Here is a 27,484-nt window from a genome sequence, read left to right as displayed (position 1 = left end):
TGTCGTTGTGCTCGATGTGCATGAATCATGATTCACCTTACACTGGTTCTCAGCGAGTAAGCCACCGGTTAGCAGTGCCTCTGTGTTGTTGAGTAGTCGATGGCGGACAATCGCCACAGAATCCATGAGCCGGAAGGAGACGTGGAGGTGGAGGCTTAGGTTCGGACGAACGAACGATTTGTAAGGCGGAGGTGGCGTACTTTCAACATGGCAGTACGCAGTTGCCGTTGAAGCGATCTCGGGTGGAAGCCGCGGGGCACGACTGCCGAGAGCGTGTCTTTTCGTACCGCGTATACGATTACGCTCAGCGACATCTCCTGCAGGCCGCGTCAACAATACTTTCATCTCCATACATGCATCTAGCTCATAGCTTAGCACTATGCACCGTCGCGATTCGTTGTGTAGCGCGAGGCCATAGCACCGCCGCGACGTTATGTGTCGCCCGTTGATCGTCATGGCGGAGTCCGGAGCCTCGGAACAGAACTATTTGCGAAGCTACTCCTCGCTGCGCATGGCGCATACGCTGTAGTGAAGAAAAACACGCTGTTCAGGTAATGTAGAGCAGTTCGGTCGAACAAAACGACCGTACGCAGGCTGCCTAACGGCGCGGACGCGACGCGCTATGGACGGCAATAGTTGCGATCAGGGCCCAACGAAGATGACGACATTGTTTATCGCATAACAACAGGGCAGCGGTAGTTACTTTGCGCCAAACGCTTGTCTCGACATCTCAAACATGGTGAAAGTAACGATCACACACTCAATGCCAGGATGACAGGGTCGTATCAAGGTTCTTTTTCGTACCCTTCGTACCGGCAGCTTGCCGAGTGCCGAAAGCGTATTGTTTCGAAATGAGCGCCAACCACTCACGGGAGATGACGCGCCACAACGGTGCCCGCTGACCAGAGCCTTACCGCAGAAAGGCGGTGTCAGCTAGCGACTGCTGTAAACGAAGATGATCTGTCAAGACCGATGATGGCTGAGGGCCTGATGATTCAGGCGAGCATGCGACAGCACTTTACAAACCAAACACGGACAAAACCTCGACGAGAAGAGATGGGACTAAAAATAAAGTTTGATCGTCAGGGCCTTCAGCCACGACAAGTGGCACGCCTAGTAGCACGCCTATGAGGTCAGATCCTCCTAGCTCTTCCGGGCGTTTGGTGCGTTGGAGCCAGGAGCATAGCCGCCTGTGCAGTGTGGGTCATTCCGCAGCCTCCCGTCAGCATGGAGCGCATCATTTAACATTGCCATGAATCCGCATTTGTTCGCGATTCATTTCGCGTCTTCTCAGCCTTCTCACCCCTCCTTTCTTTACATCCATTCGTTAGGATGAAGTATTCTTCTGTGCTGTCTGCTTCGGCATTGACTAGTCTAGCGACCTGTAAGTGATGCGCCTCCTTGTGTTCCTGCAGGGACCCAGCTGACGCATGACAGCATCTGCGGTTGTTCCTCGGGAAGCTAGAGTCGTACCTCCCAATGGCTTGGATTTATTGAAGCGTGCCTCGCCCCAGGCTCCCAACGGCTACGCGCCAGCCGAAGTCAACTGCCCGTCTACGCGCCCGAGCATTCGATCCGCCGACAAACTCTCCCAGCAAGAGACAGAATGGCTCCAGAAGAGGAGGCCGAACACAATCGATCCTATGCGCGAGTTCCTCGAACGCGTCAACATTGAGGGCTTCGACGTCGGACAATACATCAGCAACCACCGTGACAACACTACCGCCCTACCGAACATCGCGATCTCGTTCTCTGGTGGAGGATACCGGGCTCTGCTGAATGGTGCAGGTGCTCTAGCAGCGTTTGACAGCCGGACGACGAACTCGACGAGTGCAGGACACCTGGGAGGAATCTTGCAGGCATCCACATATGTTTCCGCACTATCAGGAGGAGGCTGGATGATTGGCAGCATCTACGCCAACAACTTTACCTCAGTTGAAGCAATCATTAACAAGGGTGAGGACTCGGCGATTTGGCAATTCCAGAACTCGCTGTTCAAGGGACCTCCCACGAAGGGAATCCAGCTGCTCTCGACTGCGCAGTACTACGACAACTTGGTCAGCACGGTCAAGGACAAGAGTGATTCGCCAGCTGGTGACTTCAATACGTCGATTACCGATGTTTACGGCCGCGGTCTTTCTTTCCAGCTTATCAACGCCAGCGATGGAGCCCCAGGTATGTTTACCCACAGATTCTTGAAGTCCACAAGCTAACCCCAATAGCCTACACCTTCTCTTCCATCCAGGACGACCAAGACTTCTCGTCTGGAAATGCACCAATGCCTATCCTCGTCGCAGACGAGCGTTCGCCAGGAGACTTGATCATCTCTTTGAACGCCACCAACTTCGAGTTCAACCCGTTCGAAATGGGCTCATTCGACCCTACAACGTACGGCTTTGCTCCTCTGAAGTACATCGGTTCCAACTTCAGCGAGGGTGAACTTGCTCAAGACCAGGGCTGTGTTGAGGGATTCGACAACCTGGGCTTCGTCATGGGAACCAGCAGCTCCTTGTTCAACCAGATCTTCCTCACATTGAACACCATCCAGGACGTACCTCAGATCCTAGTAAACTTTGTATCGAACATCCTCAAGGGTATCGGTGAAGATGGTGACGATATCGCCGACTACTCGCCCAACCCTTTCTTCCGCTACCACAACGAGACGAACCCCAGTGCTGACAGGGAACGTCTTACTCTCGTTGACGGTGGTGAAGACGGCCAGAACATTCCCTTCAACCCGGTCATTCAGCCCGTACGCCAGGTCGACGTCGTCTTTGCTATCGACTCCTCTGGCGACACCGTCGAGGAGGACGACCCGTCGCAAAACTGGCCAAACGGTACTTCTCTGGTTGCAACCTACGAGCGTGCAAGCGGCACTCTCATGAACAGGACTTCATTCCCTTACATCCCCGGCCAGGACACTTTCGTTGCCCTGGGTTTCAACAGCCGCCCCGCTTTCTTTGGTTGCAACAGCAGCAACGTCACCGAAGGCGACAACATCCCTCCTCTCGTCGTCTACCTCCCCAACGCCCCCTACGTCTTCTGGTCCAACACCTCCACCTTCAACAAGCTCGACTACAGCATCTCAGAGCGCAACGGCATGATCGAGAACGGCTACGACGTCGTCACCCAAGCAAACTCCACACGTGAGGGTGCTTCAAACTGGCCTACTTGCGTCGGATGCGCTATCCTCTCTAGGAGTCTGGAGCGCAACGGCGAGGCTATCCCACAAGTGTGCCAGCAGTGCTTCACTGACTACTGCTGGAACGGCACCACAGTCGAGACATCGCAGCCATACACTCCCGAGCTGATCGTTGGACAGCTCGCCACTACAAACAACGGCGATGATGACAGCGGTGTAGGAAAGTTCGTGCCCAACGTCCTCGGTCTTGCTCTGGCAGCAGCCGTGTCAGGATACTTGATGATGTGAGATATTTTCTAGTTTGCTTTTGGCGACATAGGGATTGGATTCAGCGCGGGTTGAAATATGATACCACCTCTCTTTTGTAGATAGTAATTGAGTCATTACACGTACACCGAATGTTCCATTGCCATTCACCTATCACACGTGCGACATTACCATGCCATGCATTGCGGCTCTTCGGCGCCGCCCGTCCCTGCATCACCGAGGCGTGCCCCGCCAGTTGCGCGCCCATCAAAAAAAGTTACAACCCCGCCACGCTTCACGCACCCAACGCAGCACTCCCGCAATCACCACACACAATGGCCGCCGTTCCGTCGCTCGCAGGCGCGCCCGTACTCTCTACGCCCGACACGCACATCTTCGAAGACCCCACACCCGCCGTAGACACGTCGAGTCTCCCCAGACTTTCCGATGAGCAGATCACGCTCACTTACGAGATTGAGCGGACGGTTAAGGAGATTCGCGAAGGGAGATGGAAGAGGATTGCGCTGCAGTTCCCGGATCACATGCTCACTGACGCGCCGAGAGTGTATGAGCAGCTGAGTCGGGGGCTGGGTAAGGCGAGGAAGGCGCGGGATGGGGTGCAAGAGGAGAATGGACACACAAATGGGACAACAGGTGTGGAAGCTGTCAGCGCGGGCTTGGAGAAGGTGGCGATCAGTGAGGAGGAGAGCAGACAGGAAAATCTCTTTATACTGGGCGACACATCATACGGCGCGTGCTGCGTAGACGAAGTTGCAGCAGAGCACGTCGATGCGGACGTTGTCGTACATTATGGCCGCTCATGTCTCTCGCCTCCTTCAAGACTACCAGTCGTATACGTCTTTACAGAACGACCACTAGACCTCAACCCCGTGCTCGCAACATTCCAAGAAACATATCGCGAAAAAGACGCAAAGATCATCCTCATGGCCGACATACCATACTCGCACCACATCCCCACACTCCACGCACGCCTCCAAGACGCCGGTTACACACACATCCACGCTACAGAAATCGTACATAATCCCTCGTCGCCGCTCCCAAACCGAACGATACCACCGAACACAACAGAAACAGACGAAGCCCTCCACGACTACGCCCTCTTCCACATCTCCGACCCGCCAGCCTCCCTCCTCCTCACACTCTCCTCGCGCGTCGCCTCAATACACATCTACCCCACAGACACGCCCTCCACCACCCCACCAACCGCTTCTCTAGCCCGCACCCACCAAACCCTCATGCGCCGCTACGCCCTCCTAACCTCCCTCTCCACAACCCCCATCTTCGGCATCTTGATCAACACGCTCTCCGTAAAGAACTACATGCACATCCTCTCGCACGTCCAACGCCAAATCAGCGCCGCGGGCAAGAAATACTATACTTTTGTCGTGGGCAAAGTGAATGCAGCCAAGGTGGCTAATTTCAGCGAGGTCGGGGGGTGGGTCGTGATAGGGTGTTGGGAGAGTAGTTTGATTGAGAGCAGGGAGTTTTGGCGGCCGATGATTACGCCGTGGGAGCTCAAGGTGGCGTTGATGGGGGATGAGGAGAGGGTTTGGACGGGGAGGTGGGAGGGGGACTTTCAGAAGGTTTTGGATGAGGGGGAGGGGGATGTGAAAGAGAAGAGTGGTAGTAATGCGGAGGAGGGAGAGGGACAGGGAGAGGGAGATGCGAATGGCGATTATGATTCTGAAGAGGAATCAGCGCCTCCCGAGTTTGATCTTAGGACTGGACGCTATGTTTCGCATGCGAGACCTATGCGCTCGAGTGGCGCGACGAAAGCCGTGAATGGCAATGCGGCGGCGGCGTCATCTAGTTCGGCGCTGACGAAACGAGCGAATGGCGATATTGCGGCTGTGGGGGGCGTCGCGTCGCCTGGTGCAGAGTACTTGCGCTCGAATAGGACGTGGCAGGGTCTAGGTACGGATTACCGGGATGCGGAAGATGGAGAAGAGGGGGCTAGTGGGAAAAGGGCGGCTAAGATGGAAGAGGGAAGGAGTGGGATTGCGAGGGGGTATGTTGTTGGTGAGCAAGGGAGCAGGCATTGAGTAGACATAGAATGACCGATTCGATGCTGCTCATCTGTCGGCGGTATTACTATCTTAGAACTACGAAAGAGTTTGAAACAACAGAACGTGTCGATGCTTGTGAGATGCCGTCGCGCCCGTGTCCATACTCTTCACTACGTCCTCTTGAAAAGTCTCGACGAGATTCTCCTGCCTTCACATAGTCATTGCTAGATCCCCTTGACCAGCGGTCCTCTCATTGCATTCACATTGCAACTCTCGCCCAAGTAGCCTCCATGTCTTGGACCAGCGTGAGGAAGTCGTCACTCTCCAGGTGGCGGTATACGAACTCGTTGAGCGCTGCTCTGCGTCCCTCGTCAGACTGCATCGCATATGTCGCCAGCTGATCGTTTTCATTCACACTACCAGTAGCACCTGGATTGGGCATGCTCACACCACGATGACCAGCAACAGACGTAGGTGGGGTGTCGAAACCACTATATGACATGTTATGGTGAAGATTCTGTGCAGCATTACCTCGTTCCCCAAGAGGTTGGGGTGTCGGGATGGCACTGAAACTTGACCGATTGAAAGATAACGGGGAGGAGATTGGAGACGATGTCAACGGTGACTGATTCTCGATGCCGCCATGTGGAGATGTCTTTGCGCGTGTAGGAATGTACTGATCTTGGTTCGGTGTGCGAGGAGGCTGTTGCATTGGTTGCTTTCCACGTGGGGTCTTGCTGATGACAGTGGGTTGGGGCAGAGGTGGGAGTTCGATCTCCTTGCTGGTTGCGCTTCGGCTGGAACCAGGTCGATTACTGGCTACGCGTGCTGGTAGAGGAGGAGGTCCCATCGTACCAGTAGAGGGTCGCACACTATCGCTACCAGAGGAACGCGGTGAAGATAATCGTGGGAAAGGAAGCTCGCGTCTGGGTGGTAGTATCTCAGTGCTACCGGGACGATCTGCAGTATCGGGACGGTTTGCACTGCCAGGCCGATTGAAGAGCATAGCAGTATCCGGTCGCTCCGTAGACATATGATGAGATTCTTGAAGGTCCGGCATGTGCTGATCTGGCGTATACGAAGAATCAACATGCGAGCGTCCTAAGATATCCGAGGTTGCAGAGGTAGGACGAGTGAACAATACTGGAGGAGCAAGAGGACCTGAGAATGGTGCCGGCACACCACCCGCTTCTCTAGTGTAACCTGTGGTGGCAGAAACTGGACGGGTGTATGATGCAGTGGGTGGTTCATGATTCAAGGAAGCAGAGAAGTCATAGCTAGTGGACGGTCGACTAGAGATCTCCGCCAGTCGTGAAGGAGGACATGATGGTCCACCCATGGCAGGGCTCATATTAGGCAGCTGAGGGTATGCAACAGCAGTTAACCTTGGCCGGGAAGACGATCCTCCTCGCGCCGGAGATGGTGGCTGAGCCGTAGACCTTGGCTGAGACGGGACTGCCTTTTGGCCGCCCATATAGAGACCGAGATGAAGGAGGTGGCTGAATGCGGTGTCGAAGTCTTTGTCTGACTTGAACCTCATCTGAATGCGCCTGATCTTGTCGTTGGCCACTTGCCATTTGATAGCGAGCAGAGGGCAGCGCACGATGGCGGATATGCGTAGGTGGTCGGGCTGCACCTGCACTCCGCGCTCTTCACTCAGACGCGTAATGTGATTGCCTTCGTTGATCAGTCTCTCGATTTCGATGGTTTGCTGTCATCCAACGGTTAGCTAGCACATCATTTGAAGCGGGTTGGGTAATCAGTCATGCATGCGTCGTACCCGAACCTGCGAGCCTTGACACAGTTTCATGAGCTGAAGACCCGCACGCGCACCATAGCTGTCGATGATCAATGTGAGGTCATTGGTCTCTTTCTGCCAGTTGAACCTCTGCTCGCTGGCGTCGGTGTCCTGTGCTGTTGACAAAGTCTGGAGCGGAAGGGATAGCATGATTGTTAGCAATGCTGTTTGTTAGTCGAGATCAATAATCGTTCATCTGATAGCATATGTGCGATGAGCCGTGTCGTCTTAGAAACACGTCGAGGTCGCGCACTCAGGTGTTGAGGATGTGAGAGATGGTCGAAGGAAGTCGCGACCGCACCGCAGTCACATGATGTGGTCCGTGCGAATCAACGCGAGGGACCTGGTGCAGTCTGGAGTTCTGGTGTTCGCCCATCCATCATCGCGAACGACGCGCGCCGCGCATTCACGAGCAGGTCCACCATTGCGCCTGGCACACAGCTGAATCCACGCATGCGTCGCGACCCGTGCCCGAGCAGTCCCGAGTAAATGCGACAGCCGCACCATGGCCCCAAACAAACCAGAGGAACAATCTGTCGAGCGCACCCAAGAACATGAAGACTTCCTGAATACCTTGGCCGAATACCACGAAAAGCGCGGGTGGGTTTTGTTCTTTGTCTCGCCGCAATGAGCGCATATTGACCCGACGTGTAGCACTGTCCTGGACCGCGAACCCAAGGTCGGGAGCCGGCACATTGACCTGTTGCGACTCTACAAACGCGTTAATGAAGAGGGAGGGTACGATAGGGTTTCAGATACCAAAAACAACAAGCTTGCGTGGCGCAAAATCGCGACTGAGTTCCTGCCCAAGAGCCCCAGCATCACAACCCAGGCCTTTTTGGTGAAGACGGCCTACTACAAGAACCTTGCGTACGTGAATCGTGAAAGACAACTTTGCGCCTACCACTGCTGACGCCTGCTCTAGCGCCTACGAAATATCCACCGTTCACAAGCGCGAACCCCCGCCGCCCGAAATCCTCGAGAACGTGTCTGCAAAGGGCGGAGACCTGCTCAACCGGACCGTCGACAACTTCTTCCCAACCAGTAATAGAGAGGCTGAACGATTAAGGGGAGAGGAAGACTCCGATTCCGAAGACGACGTCGAGAAGACACCGAAAGACGACAAGATGGACGTGGACGAGCCCGGTAGTCTTGGGCGGTCGACAAGGTCCCTCCGCCATGCGCCGCCGCAGCGAGTGCTCTTCCAGCCCGAGTCTTCAACCCGACAGACGCGCCAATCGACAGGCCATCTGACTTCGTCGCAAGCCAACGGCTACGGTACCAGCGGAGCAGCCATGACGATCGCGAACTACGAGCCACGGACCGCCGTACCAGCCACCATGAAGCCCGTCGTTACCCCGTCCAACTCCCTCGATACCTACATACAGTCGCGCAAGAAGTACATCCTCAACAAGAAGAACAGGCCGGTGCCGCTCAAGGGCATGATGTTGCCCGGAACCGGCTTCTCAGGGCCCAGCATATACATCCGCGCTTTGAACGCGCTGCGGTCAAAGGAGCCTGAGGAGGAGGCATACGCACTGCACCACCTGGTCAAGATCTCGCACGAGCGAGGAGACAAGTACCGTTTCGATCAGTTCCCGGGGCTCGCAGATGCACTCATCGCCAAGGTCATTGACGTGTCCACACTGTTCTTCGATGTGAACTGGGACATCTCATACGTCGAGGAGGACTTTACTCAGCCGCAGACCCTGAACGGACTGACGGGCACCCGCGACCTGTTGCAGCGCATCAAATCTCTCCGCCCACTCGACATGCACGACAACCTCCTACCCGAACAATCTGCAAAGGCCCTCACCATGATCAACGAGGCTGCGCTCATCATCCGGAACATGGTCATGCTGAAAGAGAACGCCATCTTCGCGGCCTCTGTACCATCCATCCAAGACATGATCGTTATCGCACTCAACCTGCCCCGCCACTCCACCATCGTGGAGCTACAGCATTACGCCCTAGAGATTGCCGAGCAGCTGACAAAGTACTGGATACTGGACTCGCAAAGCCCGCTGTATCGCTCTTTGCTCGCCCAAGTGGATTCCGACGACCGTGGCCGCATTATCACATCGCTGAGAGCACTCGCCCGGATAGCAATGAACCTGGAGGCTACAAACAAGCTCTCTGACGTGCCAGTCAAGACCCTCAAGTCAATCTGCGACTGGCTGCTAGTAGAAGACGAGGATCTGCGCATAGCATGCCTGGACTTCCTCTACCTCTTCACTGGTTTCCCCGACAACGTGGAGACACTTGTACACGAAGTTGACATTGAGGGAGTGGCAAAGCAACTGGTACGTTTGCTACAGTACGGTGCAATTGCATACGAAGAACGAAGGAGTGCCGCCAAGACGGCAAAGACCTCTGCACCCCCAGAAAATGCGCCTAAGCTCTCGTCTGCAATCATAGACCATCTCGTGACGCTTGATGAGCCAGAGCGTAGCTCGCAATGGCTCAAGACGTGTTTCGAAGAGGATGCTACTGGCGAGATTACTCAGATCCAGCTCTGGTCGGCCTACAACGCAGCCTTCTCAGAACACATGACGAATAATCCGGCTTCTTTCAAGGCGCTGATGCCAGCTAAGGACTTCATCACGAATGTATCGACGACGTTCGGTGGCGCCTCCGCTCAGGTGTTGACCGTGGGTGGGCAGCCCAAGTATACCATAAGAGGCATACGGCCACGATCCGTACCAGTCGACCCAAGCACCAAGAGGCCATACATGCGCTGCTGCTGGCATCCACCGAGCCTCCTGAATGGCCATGCCGACTCGAAACATTCGACCGCCAATATCGAGTGCGGCGAGTTCGCTTCCGGAGCACGCTCCATGTGGGAACACGTTGTCAGTGTCCATCTCCAAGTTCCTCGCGATCAGGAAACCGGACAGTGGCTGCTTGAGCCAAAGCTGGACATCAAGGACATTGTCAATATCGAGAACGGCGACACCCCAGAAGCGACGAAATACTACTGTCATTGGGGCGGCTGCACTCGATTCTCGCCTGACGGCACGGAATCCGCGTTCGAGGCCGGACAGCATGTCAAGACACATTTGCCTGATACGAGTATCAAGCAGGCCATCCACGCGAAACACAACCGCACGCCTTCAGAGTCACGGCCCTTGACTTCTTCCGCACAAGCACGGCATGAGAACTTCCAGCCCCAATTTGGACAACCGGTCGGGTTGGGTAGCTTGGGTATGGGTGGGCGACATCAGAGTTCATCGACCAGCTCTGCAAGCAGATACGGCGGTCGAGATGATGCAGCAGGGGCGCAATCAGCACCCAACTTCCGCTACTACAACACGGCAACCGACGATACGAACGATGCCGCCGGCCTCCCCCTGTCCTCCGTTCTCGTCCTTCGTAACCTTGCCCGGCAGCTCAACAAGATCCCGCCCCCAACCACTGTCACCGACATTACCTCGCCATCCTCCCCGGCTCACAAGCGGACATTTAGCGCCAGTGAAGGAAGCCCCGAAGCCGCCAGACGAGCCACAGCCGGCGGCAAGAAGCCCCGTCTCAGCGACGCAGCGGCGGAACAAAGACGAGAGAACGAAGAAAAGGAGGAAGAAGAAGCCAAGAACGCTGGATGGGTTCCCCGCATCTTTGCTCCGCTGCGGGACCAGATCGCCTTCACAGCGAGCCATAATCTTACTCTCCGGAACTATGTCGGCGGTCTACTCAAGGCAATCGCTGAAGGTGGTGGTTAGATGTAGTAGTATGTGTTTGTAAAGCCCTTGCTGCGTGGCGTTGGTGAGGTTGCAAAAGGCTGTTTCCGCTTTCTTCTGTATGAGCGATACGGTATTGTTTGGAGTTTACTACATTTGTACGCGAGGGTGTGTACGCTTAGATATCTGGGTAGTTTCATGATACCGCTTCGACTGATGAGTCGAGTGTTGGTATGATTATTACACCGTCGCTTCAACAGGGTCCTCGTTGTCTTCAAATTCTTCGACTATCCACTGTCAGTATGTTGCATTTTATCTTAACACATCCTAGGGTGTAGTGCACTTTACAACTGCAGCAACCGTTTACGTGTCGAAGGGCAAACTTGTTTAAATCGAAGTCTTTTCAATGGAGGTGTATTTTAACGACATGCTCCTTCCAATTCGCCGGAACGCCTTCTCCATCCATCAAGCCATGCATATATGTATCCCCGACGAGTGTATAGTGACCTCTAGTCTCATCTTCAGTTGCCCGGAGGCAGAACGGTACGCGTCCTCCCAACAAAATAGCAACGGAGTCACCAGGCAGCATCTCCGGTGGGCCTACACCCATATAACCATCCGTCGTGATAAAGAACCTCCGATCAAAGCCCGACGTAAACCACGACTCATAGAAAAAGCGATCGTCGCTAAGATCGTCGCCATGTAGGCTTCCCGCGGCATCAGGATTCATCGCTCGAGCTTGACACCACGTCTGCAAGTTCCGTCCCAAGCGCGTGACATTGGCATTGCCGAATCTCTGTGATTTGTTTCCTCGCGAAGAGTCATTGGACGAAGCCGCGTGGTTCGACGGAAGCGGTTCCCAGCAGTCGGTCGTTAAGACACGCCAGAGCGCTTCTTCCAACGACTGATCTCCCAAAGCGCGGAAGACGTTTTCCTTCTCGGCCTCGATCATGCGATAGCATACCTCAAGAGTGTCGATAATGTTTTTCCATGTAAGTCGCTCCGTATGTAATAAGTGTGAGACTTGTGAGATCTTCTGGCGTGGCTCGAATGCGTCTACCGTGAGGATATCCTTCCTTCTCTCGATGTAGGCTGCCGTTCCGCCCGCCGCTGAATACAATGCTGAGCGATGTAGCTTGAGTTGGGCGACTGCGTACTGTGTTGGTGTTTTCGGGCTGATTTCCACGACCCAAGATGGTATGCCTGATACGCCGGCCATGGTTCTACCCATCAATGCATCCAACGACCGGGTACCGCGTATATCCCTGATGGTCGCTTGAATGAAGACTTCTTTGGGGGAGAGACTGTAGTCAGGTATTATGGGCGATGTACCTTGCCAGTCTGTTACGAGGCCTAGTACACCGAACACATTATCTCTGATATTCGTCGCTTCGTGCAGGTGTACTAGACGCATAACCTGACTCAGACACAATCGTTTGCCTCGTTGTCTGAGCCTCTGGAGGGCTACCGCGCCGGTGTGCACGGCGAATGATAATTGACTCCAAGCCAACCTGCCGTTCGTCGGCAACGATAAGCTAAGGCTTCTGCAACAGCCTTTCGAGTGTCTGGTTATTGACTGAACTGCCTCTATGAGCGTAGTCCATGGCATCGTGTTGTTACAATAAACCACCGTGGCCCGTCGAGCAAGCACGGTCTCTTGTACAACCCAGATTCGATACCACCATGGATTGGAAATCCATGTCTTCGTAGCTCGCATTACTGCCGACCAACTCTCCTTGCGAAGCAGCCGCCCATTCTCTACAGTGAAGAAGGGGATTTCGCCTACGTGCTTGTCCATGCCACAGATTCGTATGTAAACAAAGAAGCCAAGTACGTCCTCTGCCTCCTTTTGCTCTTCTCTTCCTCCATGTAGGAACTTGCTCTGCTTGAAGTAGGCATCCACGAATTCGACGTCTCTTTCATCTCCAGTCCAGTCGACCGTGACCGGTCGTTTGAAGGGCGCCCGCGCGCTACATCCGTAGCCGAGCCATATGAACGTTTCTTCCGCCAAACTGTATATTTCGCCCATAAGCTGTACTTGTTCAGAACGCTCGTTGAGGTCCGACTGGTTGATGCAGGCTGCATCTGCGTAGATGATCAAGACCTCATCCGTTCTCCGCAATCGTTGCAGCCCATTACGCAGGTTCTGCGTTATCTCCAGCGGCTCGCCATCGATCCTGATGGGTAACGTTATCGTTGGGTCGCCCCAAACATACGAGATCGCGTAGAATTGTGGGTTGTCGTTCAGCGAGGCAGTCTCGAGGTGGCATTCGATATCATCATTCCAGGCCCCTGGGTGAACATGGAGTAAACGTATTTCTTTCCGGGACGCGTCAAGCTGGGAATACATGCTGGGGCGCTGAATTTGCTAGCAGTTTGCGACGGCTCGCGTTCGGTGCATGGCTCAACATCGTTACCTGGAGAGGCTGCTGAACTTCGCGGGTTACGCGTCGCATTTCTCTCATTTATTTCCCCCTATAATTGACGTCAACGGTGGCACGGACTGTTTGCTCCTTCCTGATGTTGTTGGCTGTGATGGTATCTGGATATCCGATAAGCTGGGAGCAGAGAAGCGAGCCAATCACCCGAGTGACCTCGTGGGGCTGTGCTGGACGTGTATAGGTCGTGAATTTGGGGGCGGAAACTCATTTTAATCATTCGAGCCAACAGAACCGACGCAATAGTGGAACAAGGAATATAATTTCATAACCATCATAAGCATCATCGTTATATAGCCGCGTGGCCAAAATCATCATGTGATCTTCTTTCATACATCTTTCCTCTTTGGCTCAATCATCAGACAAAACAGGCGAGTGCCAAAGGATAACACCAAGGAAAAGGTCATCATCGTAATATATGAGAGCAATTTCGTGAGCGCGAAAATGAAGAAGCCAACCCAGGATCAAGGGAAAGGTAGTTGCCGATCCGAAAAGCAATAAGAGGAATAGGTTTTTCGCTAAAAACGCTTCAATGCCGTCGCTATGCAGCCCCGCTGGGGAGGAAGAGCAAGATCAGGGTAAGGAAAATGGGCGTGGGTATGGTGGTCGTTACATAGCCCAGCTCGTTTCGATGGGGTAGGAACAAGGCGTCCGGGCCTGATAAGATATCACCGCAGTACTGGATAAGGATAAGCTCGTAGCAAGGCCGTAAGGGATGCAGAGTCGTAGGAATCGTGGTATCGCTGAGCTCGAGCTCTTCAAGTCTTTTGGTTCGATGCGGTCGTCGTAAGGTTTTGGTTTCGTTGTTGCTTGGTGTGGGTCCCGTCGAGGGAAGCGAAGTCTATCGATATCTTACACCCTGTATCCCGCCTCTTGGAGACATCCTGAGCATCTCTCGTAAGCACGGACATATCCGCGACCGCAGTAGCATGCCGAGGTAGTTGATGGCGCAACAGAAGCCTTGCTGGGTCGTCGTCCTCCTGCCGCGGCTGCCTGTGCAGCATCGAGACCACAGTCGGAGCTCCTTGGGCTGGTGCCGCCACTGGTGGTACTGGAGCTGTCGTAGTCGTTGGATGAGGAAGTATTGCGTCGACCCGCTCCTATGGGTGTTGGCAGTCCTTGTGCGCCCTGGCCGGGCCGTTGTCCTGGGTACATTCCATCGTTTACCGAGAAGTTGCGGCAGATCATGTAGGCTCGGGTGGCGGCGGCATTCTTGGCTAGCTCTTCGCTTTCGTATTCAACATCCGTGGAGTACTCTCGGTTGTTTACTCTGACTGTTGATCCGTAACCGTAGCGGGTTCGGTAGGTTTGGAAAAGTGGGTCAGGCCAGTGGCGCCTTTGGCAAAGACCTATATCCGAGGGTCAGCAACCAGTACACACACACATTGAATCTGCTATCGTGCTGCAAAGTCTTGGACATGGTCTTCCACCCCGTTGTGTGGATCCCCTACACTAGACAGGGCTATCACCCGTGAGTCTTGCACCAATTGCCATGTCGTCAAGACCTCATCTGGCTCAACTAGATCCGGCTATGTGGTACCAACTGTCTAAAAAGAAAAGGAACAGCTCTAGCACTAACCTGTCAGGTACATAACGTAGAACATGTTGGAGGTGATCGAAAAGGATTATTGACGTGTAATGGAGCGATTGGAACGACTGATGGCGCTTCGATGGTGAGCTGTCAGTCTGAGGGCAAGACTACTGCTGCGGAGTATTGCTGAACTGGCAAGCGTTCGTTGGTGGCGACGATAGTAGGCCGAGAAGGTACCCGTGGCAGTGGTTGTACGACAGTAAATGCTTTTAGGGTGTGGGTGACAGTTGCCAATAAAGCATTGACAGCTGTACAAAAGAGATGAAAAGCGTTGATGTATGAAGAGCAAGGTAGAGGGAGCGGCTTGCAGTCAGTCGGACGGGGATGGGGGAAGCATATGTGCCTACTGTGGGATGGAGGAATATATTGCAGCAGGCGAGTGTAGCATGTATCCAAGCGCGTCTCGCCCACCAGTAAAAACGGAGGGGCAATTGGGCTTGTGGAAATGGATAATCTGCGGGTCTTGTTGCGGCTCTGAATGAGGGAGACCCATAGTATGTGCTGGCGAGAAGGTAGCCAACGGTAGAGGTTCCAGAATTTTAGCTAGTAAGAGACTCAAACCTCAAAAGGTACAGCCTGACCGGTTCGCTCTTGCCACCGTGCTGCACGCAGTAGCGCAGTGAAAAAACGGCTGGCGATCGGACACAATTGCTGTAACCCGTTTTCCCAAGGCTGGACATGTCTCGATCGGCATTGTGCAGGTTTAGACGCCTAGGATGGGCGCATAAACAACGAGGTGGCAGACGTGCATCCTAACAGCACTCTTTGCTCGTATCTCCCGGATGCACTGGGCCCACTAATGCAATATGCAAAGTGAGGGGAGAACGCAAATACGTCAGACTCTGCACCCTTTGTCAAGTGTACCGATACCCTGAAATCTTGGCAACAGAATGCGTGATATCGGCGTATGGTTTGGGAGGCAGGGTCTGAAAGGAATCAGAGACCAGACCAGACGTGCAGCAGAAAAAATGGGACTGCTAATCGGCTAGGGTACCAACCGCCAGAGTCGCGACTGGAGAGGAGTTGGACACGATTGTGTGACTGCAAGACAATGCAAAGCATAGTGGCTCGAAGCGAGAACGCGTCACAACAGGCATAGCATGGAGCTACCCGACAGCCCCAGGGGCGAGCGAGACGAGTTGATTGATGCGTTCGAGGGTTCGAGGAGATACCTGGGGTTGGTGTTACCAGAAAGCATCAAGCGTCACTGCCAACGCATACATGCAGAAAGCACGGTCCTCTGAATATCGCTACTGGGAAACGCGCCTGCAGCTCGAATAGGGAAAGGGTCAACGGCTGTTAGCTGTAAGCCGTGTGCATGCAGGCATAAATTGGCATTGCGGAGACTGTCTGATGGCGCTCAAGCACGTTCGCGAGACGTAGTGGAGTACGGTTTGACAGGCGATGATTGACGAGGAGAGGACAGTTGGAGGGGCCAGGCGTTCTCGCGCACGCGATCCCGGTCAATCGAGAGAGACAGAGATGAAGAGTTCACAGACCCTGGGATCCCCATGTTCAAGGCTGATGGTAGGGCATCAAGCAGTCCCCACTTTGCCGAAGTCAAGACATTGAAGATAGCAGAATGCCAAGCTCAGCACGAACGGGTCTGGAGCTTTGGGAGGAAATTTTCGAATCGACACAAAGGGATCATGCGTCGGGCGGCTGCAGAGCGTACTCGACAATTGACCTGCCGCGAAGTGGATAGCAGCAGTACAAAGGTTGAGGGTGCACAGAGCAAGTCGTCGTGGAGCGGAAGCAAAATTCGGACGATTCGATAGGCCGGCGCGGTTCACGACAGGCAGCGGTGCATGGCTAGGTCCCAGGTCCCAGTAAGGACCGCTTCTGTCTGGCGCCGATCCAAGATGGTGGTTGATACATGGAGCGGGACGATGGCGCTTGTGAATAGCGGCAACGAAGCGCAAGGAACAGCCACTGATATATTGGACAAAGAATAGCGTTTGAAGTCCAGACGAGCGCGTCCAAGGCCAGCAGAATCAGCGCGGAGATGAGTGAACGAGCTTCAGAACTATGTCGCACGCGCGGGAGATCTGTGGATGACGCGAGCGCGCCAGCACGGCCACCCGCCCCAAGCTGCAAAACAGGCGGTGAAGAAGCCAGCGCTGTCAACCATGCGCCCCTCTTTCTGCGCATCAATTCTTGACACTACGCATTAGCAAAGAAGACTGTTCTTTGACCTACTCGACTGCGTGAGAGGGCGGCCATTTGGACCGCAGAGTTGTCGGCCCTGTAGGCGTCCTGTCGTGGACATGTCGTCTTCGAATCGGCCTGATTCCATCAATAGGCTACTGAAGACCCACATGTTCGAGCGCTTTTCCAACCAAGAGCACCCTCACCCTCCTGTTCAGCCTCGCGCGGTGAGAGGTGGTGCTGCAGCCGGGTGTGGTGCAGGGTAATCAATCTAGAGGGGCCGGGTTTCGCGTCCATTACCGATGCTCGATGAGGGACACAACGCACCGTCCCGACCCTCCGATTCTCGACATTGCAGATTGCAGCCCCTCAGGGTCCATTCACCCTTACACAACTCGAGGATGCGGTAAAGGCTCTGGCCAGCTCTTTCCACGCTCCATGTGTGACGTCTAACAGCATACCTTGACTGCCATCCTTCACCGGCATCGGATAGCGGTGTCTGTCGTCTACTGTCAGTAGCATCAGTTACCCCACGATTCAAACCGACATTCCCTCTCTAGTGACACGTTTCAGACTATCGAGACAGGCATGGACTGCGCATCGAGAATGTACGCCTTGCCGTCTCGTAGTAGACAGGCTACGTAATTGCTGTCAGCTCACAAACAGACCACCCGTCGTACAGCCGCCGTACGCGGGGTCAACGGCCAGACTACGGCATCCGCAAAAAGCAAATGTAATTAGACCGTAGATGGAGTATGTACGACGTCTTGAACAATACGCTGTGCAAAGCGTAGGGGAACCGACGTTGACGTTGACGTTTCGAATGGCTCTCCGCCTACTCCGGAGTCCGACAGAATACCTAGATATACCAACTTGACAGCCTCACACATAATATACACACATTCATACAACGAGCTGAATCATACAAACCACTACTACAGCTACTTCCAAATCACCAGAACCGACAACCGTCAAGATGCCTAAGATCGTCCGCCTCACTATGTTCAAGATCCCCGACCAGGACATGGTCAAAGAAGCCATCCAGATGTACAACACCCTCGCCCAAGACGCGAAAAAGGTACGTCGAAGCCCTCTCTTGACTCGCCAACATTCCTTCCAAGTCCTCCCATTCCCGTTCCAGATCTCCATACATACCCGCTTTCTCAGCCGAGTTACGGCCAGCACATAACCATTGAACGTGCAGTCCATACCGCCCGCCCCCTGCACGACGGACCATCTCGTCACGTCGGGACCCCAGATTTATTCTAGTCGCCCTCGGGCTATTTCCATCTTGCTCCCTCGATAAGAAAAGAGCGGATAATGGCGTCAACCCTCCTCTTCGCGCGCGCGGAGCAATGTCCCTGGCGGGTAATCGCTGGAAATATTGCCGCGGCTAGGAGAAATGGGGTGGGGGTGACGAGGCTGCAGCGAGCGGGCGACACGAGCGAGCGCGCGGAATCAACTCCGAGTCGCGACGCACATATCGGCCGCCTTGGATCCATTGAAGCCTCACGATGGACAGACTGACGCTAGAGATATACCGACAGCCTCCGCACCGACTGACTTTTGAGGCTATCGTCGTCCGCCGTTTGTTGTTTGTTGCTGCTTATCGAGAGGATGCATGCTAACGTCATTGTGTTTTTGTGCAGGACGGCAAGACGTACATCCAGCTTGCACAAGCCAATGCCACCTATGACGACCCGCGCAGCCAGGGCTACACGATGCTGGCGCGTTGCATATTCGAGTCTAAGGAGGATATGGACTACTACGACAACCAGGATGAGGCACATGCTAAGATCAAGGCGCACTTTAAGCCGAAGGTCAACTCGCCGCCGCTCGTCCTCTACTCGGATATGGCATAGAGGGGCTGGCATGTGGGGTGTTGAGCGCTGTAGTGGAATACGTGGAATCGAAAGAGTAACACATGGCAAACTTTGTTTGCTGTTGTGATGATGCTAGAAATGACGAAAGATAGCGCATATGCCTACGCAAGTCTCCACGACAATATCAGCCGAGTAGAGAAAAGAAGAGTCTTTCTCGGTCAGACACACATATTGACAGAGCAAAGAACGTGATAACTAGGATGGATGGCATCAGACCTAGCTGCAGTCTCATTACTCGGCCCTTCTTTGTCTGGTTCAACATCTTTGTCTAAGACAACTACGTTGGTTTACGTGCAAACCGAACAGTAAGAATTTGAGCTCTTCTATCGTCTCGCCCGAAACTTCGGGTCAAGATAACTGCCTGACTTCCGGGCAAAGTGCACAGTCTGAAATCTTGACTTCAGATAGTCTTTGATGAAGATCATCTACTGCCACGCACAAAACATGTCAACCACGAGTGAAACACCTGCTGAGGCTGCTCACCAAGCATAGAAACAAAGCCATGACCACAAAGAATATTTTATGTCGACTTACAATGACCAAAGCCAGGATACAATGTCACAATCAAATTGATTCCGCTTCTTTGACCAGAAGAAAGAGACAACATCTTTACTGTCCAACAAAAGATACCTGTGTATGGTGGTTATCTCCGGCTACTCATAAGAGTGGAATTGGACTCAACCCAATCCCTACTTACTTAGGTAGCAAACCTGAACGACCTCATGGGCATGCAATAGTCTTCGACATAAACTCCAATACTAAACTCACGAGCACGTCAACATCAACAAAACCAGAAAACCTTTCCAATTCTCCCTTACCTTCTAAGCAGGTGCCCGCTGAAATTTCAGCACAGGAACCATGTCACCAAAAAAGGGTCAAGCACCATCCTTACCGGGCCTACCAACGTATGACTCCTCCGCCTCCTCCTCCAGTAGCTCAGAGCCAGAACCAGAAGACTATAAACCAAAGGTCAAGCAAGAAGCAGCCGTAACCCAACAAGTAGCCGCAACCCAAGACGCAGAGCCAGTCCAAAAGGCTGAGTCAACCCAAGAAGCAGCCGCAGCGCCAGGAGTCGTGGGATACACCTGGCCACCGCCGGGCTCACCCACAGAGAAAGATGAAGACGAACCCGAACCCGAACTCGATCCACTTTCAGATGATATAGATTGGGATAACGACGAAGAGGCACTCGGAAACGATGGAAACGAGGATGAGAATGAAGGAGAACCGCAGACCAGCGGCGTCGTTGCCCCTGACACCATCATCATCCAGTCAAACCCCGTAGACCGCATTTTCAGAACGCCATCCTCGACGGGCACCGTATATTCGTTTAGATCAGAACGGGCTGGAATAGACGCAGTAGTAGTAGTAGACTCAGCAGCGTCCTCGCCGCTCGGCCCAAAAAGTCCCACTCCGCCTCCTCCGTCCCCAGGTCCACCTGCGAACAAGCCGAAGGAGAAAGGTATGCCAGCGGGTATTGCTCCGAGAGCAGGACACACAAATGCGGAAACGGGCATGGAGGATGACGCGCCGGATGCTGTAGTAGCCCGCGCAGTAGCCGCAGCAAAGAAACGAAAACGCGAGGAGGAAGAGAAGAATAAGCGCAAGGCTCCGCCAAGGAAGAAAGTACGCGTGGTGTCACCGGAGGAGGAGGATGACGACGAGTTATCGGATGCGCCGTCGAATCCCGAACCTCCTTCGCCAGTTGCGGCTGTAGTTGAGAAGGGGAAGAAGGGGAGGAAGACCAACAACAGCAAGAAGGAAAGCACAAAGCCGAAACCGAGCAAAGCGCCTCCCAAAAAACCGACAAAGAACACCTCGAAACCGAAAGGCGCCAAGGCAAAGAAGGGTGAGGGTATAGAGAAAGTGAAGTGTGGTGGAAGAACGACCAAGGGCGAGCCGTGTAAGAATGAGAAGAATGTGAAGGAGGGAGATGAATATAATTGTGGCAAGCATAAGTCTGATAAGTGAGGGAAGGTAGGTGATCGCAACGATAATCAACGTGTAATTGTACGCAATCTTCAAATGGAACGCTTTGTTTTCAGGTTTTGTTTTTCATACCTGCAGTACAGTACGTGCACACATGATCTCCATCTCCATCTCCATCTTCATTTCCATCTTCGAACCTCCTCTTCTCTTGTTCCGCTATGCCGAAGCACATGTATAACCCATCCATATCCCATCGCTAAACCCAAGACCACAGCATCCCATCGATGCCAAGCCAACCCAGACGCTTTTCGTATCGTGAACGCAGCCTCTCGTGCTCGAGTTGAGAGGAGAGAGGAGTAGACACAGACGCCTCCGTGGAAAATGCACTCTATATGCCGGAGTGTATGCAGAAATATACAAGAAAGATACACGTTATTAAAAAAAAAAGTGTGTAGAGAAGATTTGCGTCGACGTGTCGTTCGACCGGGTATCTCGTGGGTGCGTTTACATGATAATCGAAGGAGCTAGAACGTGTTAGTCACTGAAATCTACATCGTAATGTGTGAAGGGAAACTTACTGTCAACGTTCTGCTTGATAGACTTGTGCGGCAGAACCGAACCACCATTAACGTAAACCTCATCACCAATCGTAACATCATCACCAAGCACAGTCACGTTCTCAAGACGCGCCCACTTGCCCACGGTGCTGTTCCAGCCGACAATCGAGCTCTTGACCCAAGCGTGGTCCTTGACGCGGCTGTTCTTGAGCAGCACACAGCGCTGGAGACGCACACCGTCGCCGATGACAACATTGGGGCCGATGGTCACGTTGGGGCCAATACGGCAGTTCTTTCCTATCTTGGCAGACTCGTCAATGAGCACGTTGCCGCCGTAGACATAGGGTTCCGAAGCGGGGGTCAGCAGCTTGGAGTTCTTGCGCGCGAGCGAAGAGAGGTAGAGGCATGTTCCCGAGAGGAAGTCCTTGGGCTGACCGACGTCCATCCAGAAGCCCTCGAGGTCGAAGGAGTGGAGCAGGCCGTCCTTGACAATTGCGGGGAAAGTCTCTTGCTCGATAGATGTAGGGCGCAGCTCGATGCGCTTGAGCACACTCGTGTTCATGATGTAGATACCGGCGTTGATGCGGTTGCCGACGAACTCGACGGGCTTCTCGACGAATCGGTCGATCTTGGAGGCGTGGCCGGGCTTGTGGACTACGACACCGTATTTGGAGGGCTCTTCGACCTTGGTAACGACGATGGTGCCTTCGTCGCCGTGTTGCTTGTGGAACTCGGCGAGCTGCTTGAAGGGGTAGTCGCAGGTGACGTCGGCGTTGAGGACGAAGAAGGGCGAGTCGTCCTTGCCCAGGACGTTCTCGGCGAGCTTGAGGGGGCCGGCGGTGCCGAGGGGCTCGGTCTCGACGGAGAATGTGATGGTCACGTTGTATTGCTTCTCGTACTGCACAGCCGGTTATTTGTGTGCTCCCGTTTGCGGAGGGGTGGGTATACTCACTGTCTTGAGCGCCTCGGCCATGATCTCGGGGCGGTAGTTGACGGCGAGGACAACATCTGTGACGCCAGCAGCGGCGAGGGCCTCGATCTGATGCTGGATCATGGGCTTGTTTGCGAACTCGACGAGCGGCTTGGGGTAGGTGAGGGTCTGCAATTGGCGTTAGCATTGCCGTTGCTTTTGGCATCGCGGGGCTCTCGAGCGAGGGCTGCGCGGGGAGGAGGGCTTACGAGAGGCCTCAGACGGGTACCGAACCCTCCGACGAGAATGATGGCTGCATTGGCTGTTAGCTACGTATAGCAGAGTCGCAATTGGCCAGGCGTACCTTTCATATTGGCGGTGTTGTAGTTGTGTAGAGGCGCAGGTACTAGGAACTTGTCGCAGGGAGGAACGGAAGAAAACAGTCAAGTCTTCAACACAGCACAAGCAGACAGTAATTGCCGGGTATAGAAGAAGAAGAGAGTCGCACGGTCGAGTGAAAGCGCAGGGCAAAGAGCAAGGGAGCTTGTTGGTGATGAGGCCAGCTGTAGGTTATATGCGTCGAAGCACCCGCGTCCACAATTAGCGGAGCTAATGCTTTCCCTGGAAATGTTCTAGCTCACACCGGCGCCGGTTCCCCTTTCTTTCACCCACCACATGCGCAACCCCCGAGTCCCGCTACGCCTCGTTAAACCAACTCCCTAACCGCTATCGTGATCGTGGCCTGGCCAGATGGGCCCTGTTCCTGATCGCTCGCCCTATCCGCTTCTAATTCGGGCTGTAGCTTCGTGTTGTGACTGCTAATAGGCTGAGTTCGTATTCCATCACGAGGGAACAATCAGCTCGTCTCATTTCTGCTCGTTGGGTACGTGACGCTGGTCATCGCTCTGTTCTCCCTTTTCCAAAGCGAATTGCACCACGTGCTCGTGAAGCTGTGAATTGGGCGGCGTGGTCATCTCAGAATCTTCTGATCACGCCTCGGTCCCCACGTCGGGACCCTGAAAGCTATCCGCGCCCCTGGTACCGCCAACATGTGGCTAGCTGTGGCTGACCGAGAACACTACCAAGCCTTTGACAAACGCCAATGTATCTGTCACGTCGCTCATGGTGCACCTGATCATTCATCAATGCACGACGTTTTGGATCTCTGCAGATCCATGGTACCTCCACTCGGCCCCTCACAGCCACATTCACGATGTTCGCTCCCGCTTCAATCAGCGTTTATGCGACGCGCGTCGTGTGTTGGTGGCGAGATTGCCACGATCATGCGTCCAATGCGCTTACGCAGTCTTGAATACGGGTAGATAAAATAGAACTGCGCTTCTGCCATTATTTTGATCTAGTCTCCACGATGCTCTTCGGTTGCCAGCGGGACTCCCCTCGGTCATTGCAAACCATGGACATGGCATGCCGGGACCAGACCATTTCTTCTCCGCAATGCATTGGCTGAACGCTGGTTCTGAATCATGTAATGTACAAACTCCCCGTACAAACGCCCAAAACACGTACTATACACAACTTCGTAACCCATCTCACATCCTACAGACTCGTACATTATCTCAACTCCTCTTCCGAAAGCTCATCGACCTCAACGCATCCCCCACACTACTCCCCCGCTTAAACATGCCCGGTCTCCTCCCGGGCCCATCCGTAGGACTCCGCTCAGGCGACAAACGCTGCCCTTGATTCCGCGGGCTCCCCGTCTTCGACGGCGTCTTAACCAGCCCCTCACCAAACACAAACTCCTTTGCGAAAATCCAATTCCCACGTTCATACCTCCACAGATCCAAACCCACGGCACGACCTTCCTGGTTTCTTTCACTCAGCTCCTGGCGTATCGTCGCGAACGCGCTGTCTACTTTCGTCTCCTCGTCGACTTTATTCATGACGGTCCAATGGGGCCGGAATCCACCTGCGTCTTGCTCGCTGAGGAACTCAGACCATTGGCTTTGTAGATCGGCGTGAACGTTCTTCATCTTTGTGTAGCCTGAGTCGACGTTGATGCCAACGCCTTTGCGCATCCGAAAGGGCTTGCCGGTTGAGACATCGAAGGGTTGGATGCTTCCCGATACCTGTGCCAGCCCTTGTTCTAGCGCTTCCATGTGCGAATGTGGGAGTGCATGGAAGAGCGTGAGATGCGCGCCTGTGCGGTTGAGGTGTTTAGGGAAGTACTGGTTTCGCATATCGTCCATGGGTTTGGCTAGGGAATCTGTGAGTTTGAGCGTGAGGACGTAGACTTGCTCATCTTGACTCGCGGTGTTCGGTCTATGTTCTTCGCGGGTATGATGCCCTGAGGGTCGAGTTTCTTCCACGACGTATGGCTCATTTTGAGCCTGCTTAGGACTGGTCTTGCCTTCCTTCTTGGTTGACCAGCCGCGGAAACTCGTTTTGGCACGGATTCCTGCGCCGGGCCGTTGGGGTTTCTTGGTCTGCTCTTTTTGCTGTGCTTGCGTTGCTTCAAAGGATGCGCGTAGATCTGGGTCTGAACAGGCTCGGGCTTGGATTTGAGGCTGCCGAACCCCGCCGTTGGGTGTGCTCACTGCGGCTGCGTAGGTCACTGCCATTGTGCTGAATCGTGGTGATGCTGCTGATGTGATCCCGTTAGACGGTGATGATGACAAAGATTGACCCAGCTGCCTGAGTACAGCAATCCTCATCGAAAATGGGAACGTGGCTGGTGATGTGAGTACTTTCACGACCTGCCCCTTGAAATGTTGTACGGAACTTCGGAAGATCACATACGTCACTCGACGGCCACTAGCGATGCGCCCGCGCTATGTGGAGATGCCTCGAGCTATCACGTTTAGGTTTATAGGACGGGAGTACCCCAAACCTCGTGATTTGAGGTGGAGATGCATTGAGTCGTAGGCTTCGAAGTATTGAACCGCAATATGATTAAGTATATGTAGCTGGCCAGAGTGTTCAACCGCCGCAATGTATGCTTGCTCGTATTCTGAGACCCACAGTTCTCGCTTCTACAGCGACCAGCTGCCTGCAGCCTATGTGGAACTGTCCACGGGTATCAAAGACTCCCGAACTCCACGGCCTAAAACATGGTATCTGAGCAACATAGGTCCCTAGATCAGCGTCTGCTGGTGGTGCGCCATCTTCCAATCGCCTGACACGCCCTCTGAAGCACCTTCCAGCACCCATGCGCTTGAGCAAATGGCCCTGAACGTCTCGCTGTCCCTTGTCGCCTCTACGCGGTAGTAGATCAGCGCGCTGTCCTTGCCCAGTATAACGACTTCATCGTGGCTGAGTTTGTATGACTTCCAGGGCTTGAAGTCGGGGCCTTGAAGCATGTTGTGGACTGTTGGGGACGATAGGGAGGTCAGGATGAGGTCGCTCGGGAAGATCATGACGGGATTGCTGGAGAGAAGCGGGACGAGTTCGGCGCCGGAACTGCATAGCGCTGCCCAGGCTTTGTGTTCGAGCGAGCATATCGCAGCGGTCAAGGACGGGTTCGTGAGCTTTGGCATCGTCATAGTGATTTCGAATGTCGCGATGACTGAAATTGGTATCGGGTGATGTGTTCGCGGTTCCTAAGTCACTGTGGTGTTGCAATAGTGAGCCGGCCAAGATGATGGCGCCACGTTCAAGGCAGAGCCTACCCCGCGACGCCATTGTGACATCACATTTCTTATTGTCGATGCTTGCCTGGGCGGCGTTTTCGATACTTACCGTCGGTATTGTCGTCGAGATGATGCGACGTTATTCGAAACAGTGTCGTAGCTATGCGTTGTCGCATCTCAAAATTGATTTGGTCTACCAGCCAAAAGCGCGCCTTCACAAAGAGGAAGGTCGCGCGCCACGGGACCTACGCGATGGCCGCGCAACAGCCTTGCCTGGTCGAAATCTTCTCTACGCGATTTCAAGCTTGCTAGACGATGCTCGCCACTTGAAAGCCAGGAAGGTGAATCGCTCGGCGGACCCATGCCGGGTATGCGGGGTGCTGCGAGTAAGCGGGTCCGTAATCGCAACGTCGTATCGCGCATCCATACTTCGGTGTCCCATGCCGGCCTCTGCCCATGCGATAGGTGAAGACTCGGGATGCAGAGTTTGATCAAGATTTGGATGGCGAGTGTCATGGACTGTCTTCGGCCGTGGAGGCGCCGGTTAGGACCGCAGAGGCAAGGGCGCAGCTGCCTTGGTGGCGTCTACGTCACATGTCGGGCGCATGCTGGTCCAGGCTCCAGGCGATAACGGGCGGTGGGCCAGCGGGGAACCTGCGCGGTGTAGCAGTGAAGGGCGGCCGCGACGGTGATGGAGCACAGTGAGGAGGTAATAGACAATGGACTGGGTGCCGTCGTGAAGAGACAAGCCGAGTGATGGCAAACAGCGAGGTCAAGTACTGGCCCGTTGCCTGCGGTGTGTGGAAGCAGCCGGAATGTTCCCGTGCAGCTGCTGATTGGCGCACGGGCTCTCGCCGCATCATTACTCACTCACTGCCTCAGCCTGCCTGCATATAAACCAGCCTCTCCCCTCTCTTCCTCCTTCTCACACCACTCTCACACTCCTGCAGCCCACTCATAAGCTGTTCTACTCCACCAACACCACATCCACACCGAGACACAGCACACCGCAAACATGCAGATCTTCGTAAAGACCCGTAAGTAGTCACCGCCACCGCCATGCCTCTGCGCCTCAGCTGCTAACACTCTCACAGTCACCGGCAAGACTATCACGCTCGAAGTCGAGAGCTCCGACACCATCGACAATGTCAAGAGCAAGATCCAGGACAAGGAGGGCATTCCCCCGGACCAACAGCGCTTGATCTTCGCCGGCAAGCAGCTTGAGGATGGTCGCACCTTGTCCGACTACAACATCCAGAAGGAATCGACCCTGCATCTCGTCCTCCGCCTCCGTGGAGGTATGCAGATCTTCGTCAAGACCCGTAAGTTGCCACGTCGCTGTCCATGACCCAACACCCTTACTAACTCTCTCCAGTCACCGGCAAGACCATCACCCTTGAGGTTGAGTCCTCCGACACCATCGACAACGTCAAGTCGAAGATCCAAGACAAGGAGGGCATCCCTCCGGATCAACAACGCCTCATCTTCGCCGGAAAGCAACTCGAGGATGGCCGCACCCTGTCCGACTACAACATTCAGAAGGAGTCC

At 54.2% G+C, this 27,484-nt stretch overlaps 10 protein-coding genes across 10 annotated transcripts; 4 read left to right on the top strand and 6 right to left on the bottom strand.

The window, feature by feature from the left end:
• Positions 1-1,332: 1,332 nt before the first annotated feature.
• J4E92_007422 (uncharacterized protein) lies at positions 1,333-3,430 on the top strand (the record flags this gene model as incomplete). The annotated part of the gene is made up of 3 exons (XM_051498785.1): positions 1,333-1,384; positions 1,438-2,175; positions 2,223-3,430. The coding sequence occupies 3 exons, from the start codon at positions 1,333-1,335 to the stop codon at positions 3,428-3,430; spliced, it is 1,998 nt and encodes a 665-aa protein (XP_051351059.1).
• A 293-nt stretch (positions 3,431-3,723) lies between these two features.
• J4E92_007421 (uncharacterized protein) lies at positions 3,724-5,451 on the top strand (the record flags this gene model as incomplete). The annotated part of the gene is made up of 1 exon (XM_051498784.1): positions 3,724-5,451. The coding sequence occupies one exon, from the start codon at positions 3,724-3,726 to the stop codon at positions 5,449-5,451; it is 1,728 nt and encodes a 575-aa protein (XP_051351058.1).
• A 223-nt stretch (positions 5,452-5,674) lies between these two features.
• J4E92_007420 (uncharacterized protein) lies at positions 5,675-7,363 on the bottom strand (the record flags this gene model as incomplete). Its single annotated transcript, XM_051498783.1, has 3 exons — positions 5,675-5,774; positions 6,867-7,126; positions 7,196-7,363. The coding sequence occupies 3 exons, from the start codon at positions 7,361-7,363 to the stop codon at positions 5,675-5,677; spliced, it is 528 nt and encodes a 175-aa protein (XP_051351057.1).
• A 5,258-nt stretch (positions 7,364-12,621) lies between these two features.
• On the bottom strand, positions 12,622-13,240 carry J4E92_007419 (uncharacterized protein; the record flags this gene model as incomplete). Its single annotated transcript, XM_051498782.1, has 1 exon — positions 12,622-13,240. A coding segment is annotated over one exon (619 nt), but the record flags the coding sequence as incomplete, so codon positions are not given.
• A 940-nt stretch (positions 13,241-14,180) lies between these two features.
• Positions 14,181-14,932, bottom strand: J4E92_007418 (uncharacterized protein; the record flags this gene model as incomplete). Its single annotated transcript, XM_051498781.1, has 2 exons — positions 14,181-14,677; positions 14,908-14,932. 2 exons carry the CDS (start codon positions 14,930-14,932, stop codon positions 14,181-14,183), a joined length of 522 nt encoding a protein of 173 aa, XP_051351055.1.
• Positions 14,933-18,043: 3,111 nt separating this feature from the next.
• On the top strand, positions 18,044-18,929 carry J4E92_007417 (uncharacterized protein; the record flags this gene model as incomplete). The annotated part of the gene is made up of 2 exons (XM_051498780.1): positions 18,044-18,145; positions 18,717-18,929. 2 exons carry the CDS (start codon positions 18,044-18,046, stop codon positions 18,927-18,929), a joined length of 315 nt encoding a protein of 104 aa, XP_051351054.1.
• Positions 18,930-19,808: 879 nt separating this feature from the next.
• J4E92_007416 (uncharacterized protein) lies at positions 19,809-20,921 on the top strand (the record flags this gene model as incomplete). Its single annotated transcript, XM_051498779.1, has 1 exon — positions 19,809-20,921. The coding sequence occupies one exon, from the start codon at positions 19,809-19,811 to the stop codon at positions 20,919-20,921; it is 1,113 nt and encodes a 370-aa protein (XP_051351053.1).
• A 462-nt stretch (positions 20,922-21,383) lies between these two features.
• MPG1 (mannose-1-phosphate guanyltransferase) lies at positions 21,384-22,717 on the bottom strand (the record flags this gene model as incomplete). Its single annotated transcript, XM_051498778.1, has 5 exons — positions 21,384-21,403; positions 21,458-22,334; positions 22,389-22,535; positions 22,616-22,659; positions 22,711-22,717. The coding sequence occupies 5 exons, from the start codon at positions 22,715-22,717 to the stop codon at positions 21,384-21,386; spliced, it is 1,095 nt and encodes a 364-aa protein (XP_051351052.1).
• A 1,206-nt stretch (positions 22,718-23,923) lies between these two features.
• Positions 23,924-24,928, bottom strand: J4E92_007414 (uncharacterized protein; the record flags this gene model as incomplete). Its single annotated transcript, XM_051498777.1, has 1 exon — positions 23,924-24,928. One exon carries the CDS (start codon positions 24,926-24,928, stop codon positions 23,924-23,926), a length of 1,005 nt encoding a protein of 334 aa, XP_051351051.1.
• Positions 24,929-25,441: 513 nt separating this feature from the next.
• Positions 25,442-25,843, bottom strand: J4E92_007413 (uncharacterized protein; the record flags this gene model as incomplete). Its single annotated transcript, XM_051498776.1, has 1 exon — positions 25,442-25,843. The coding sequence occupies one exon, from the start codon at positions 25,841-25,843 to the stop codon at positions 25,442-25,444; it is 402 nt and encodes a 133-aa protein (XP_051351050.1).
• Positions 25,844-27,484: the final 1,641 nt, after the last annotated feature.

This window comes from Alternaria infectoria (assembly GCF_024043175.1).
Source record: "Alternaria infectoria strain BMP 0036 chromosome Unknown scaffold_12, whole genome shotgun sequence".
In the NCBI taxonomy this organism is placed as follows: Eukaryota; Fungi; Ascomycota; class Dothideomycetes; order Pleosporales; family Pleosporaceae; genus Alternaria; species Alternaria infectoria.
Note: the sequence above shows the minus strand (reverse complement) of the source record. Positions and strands in the feature narration are given on the sequence as shown.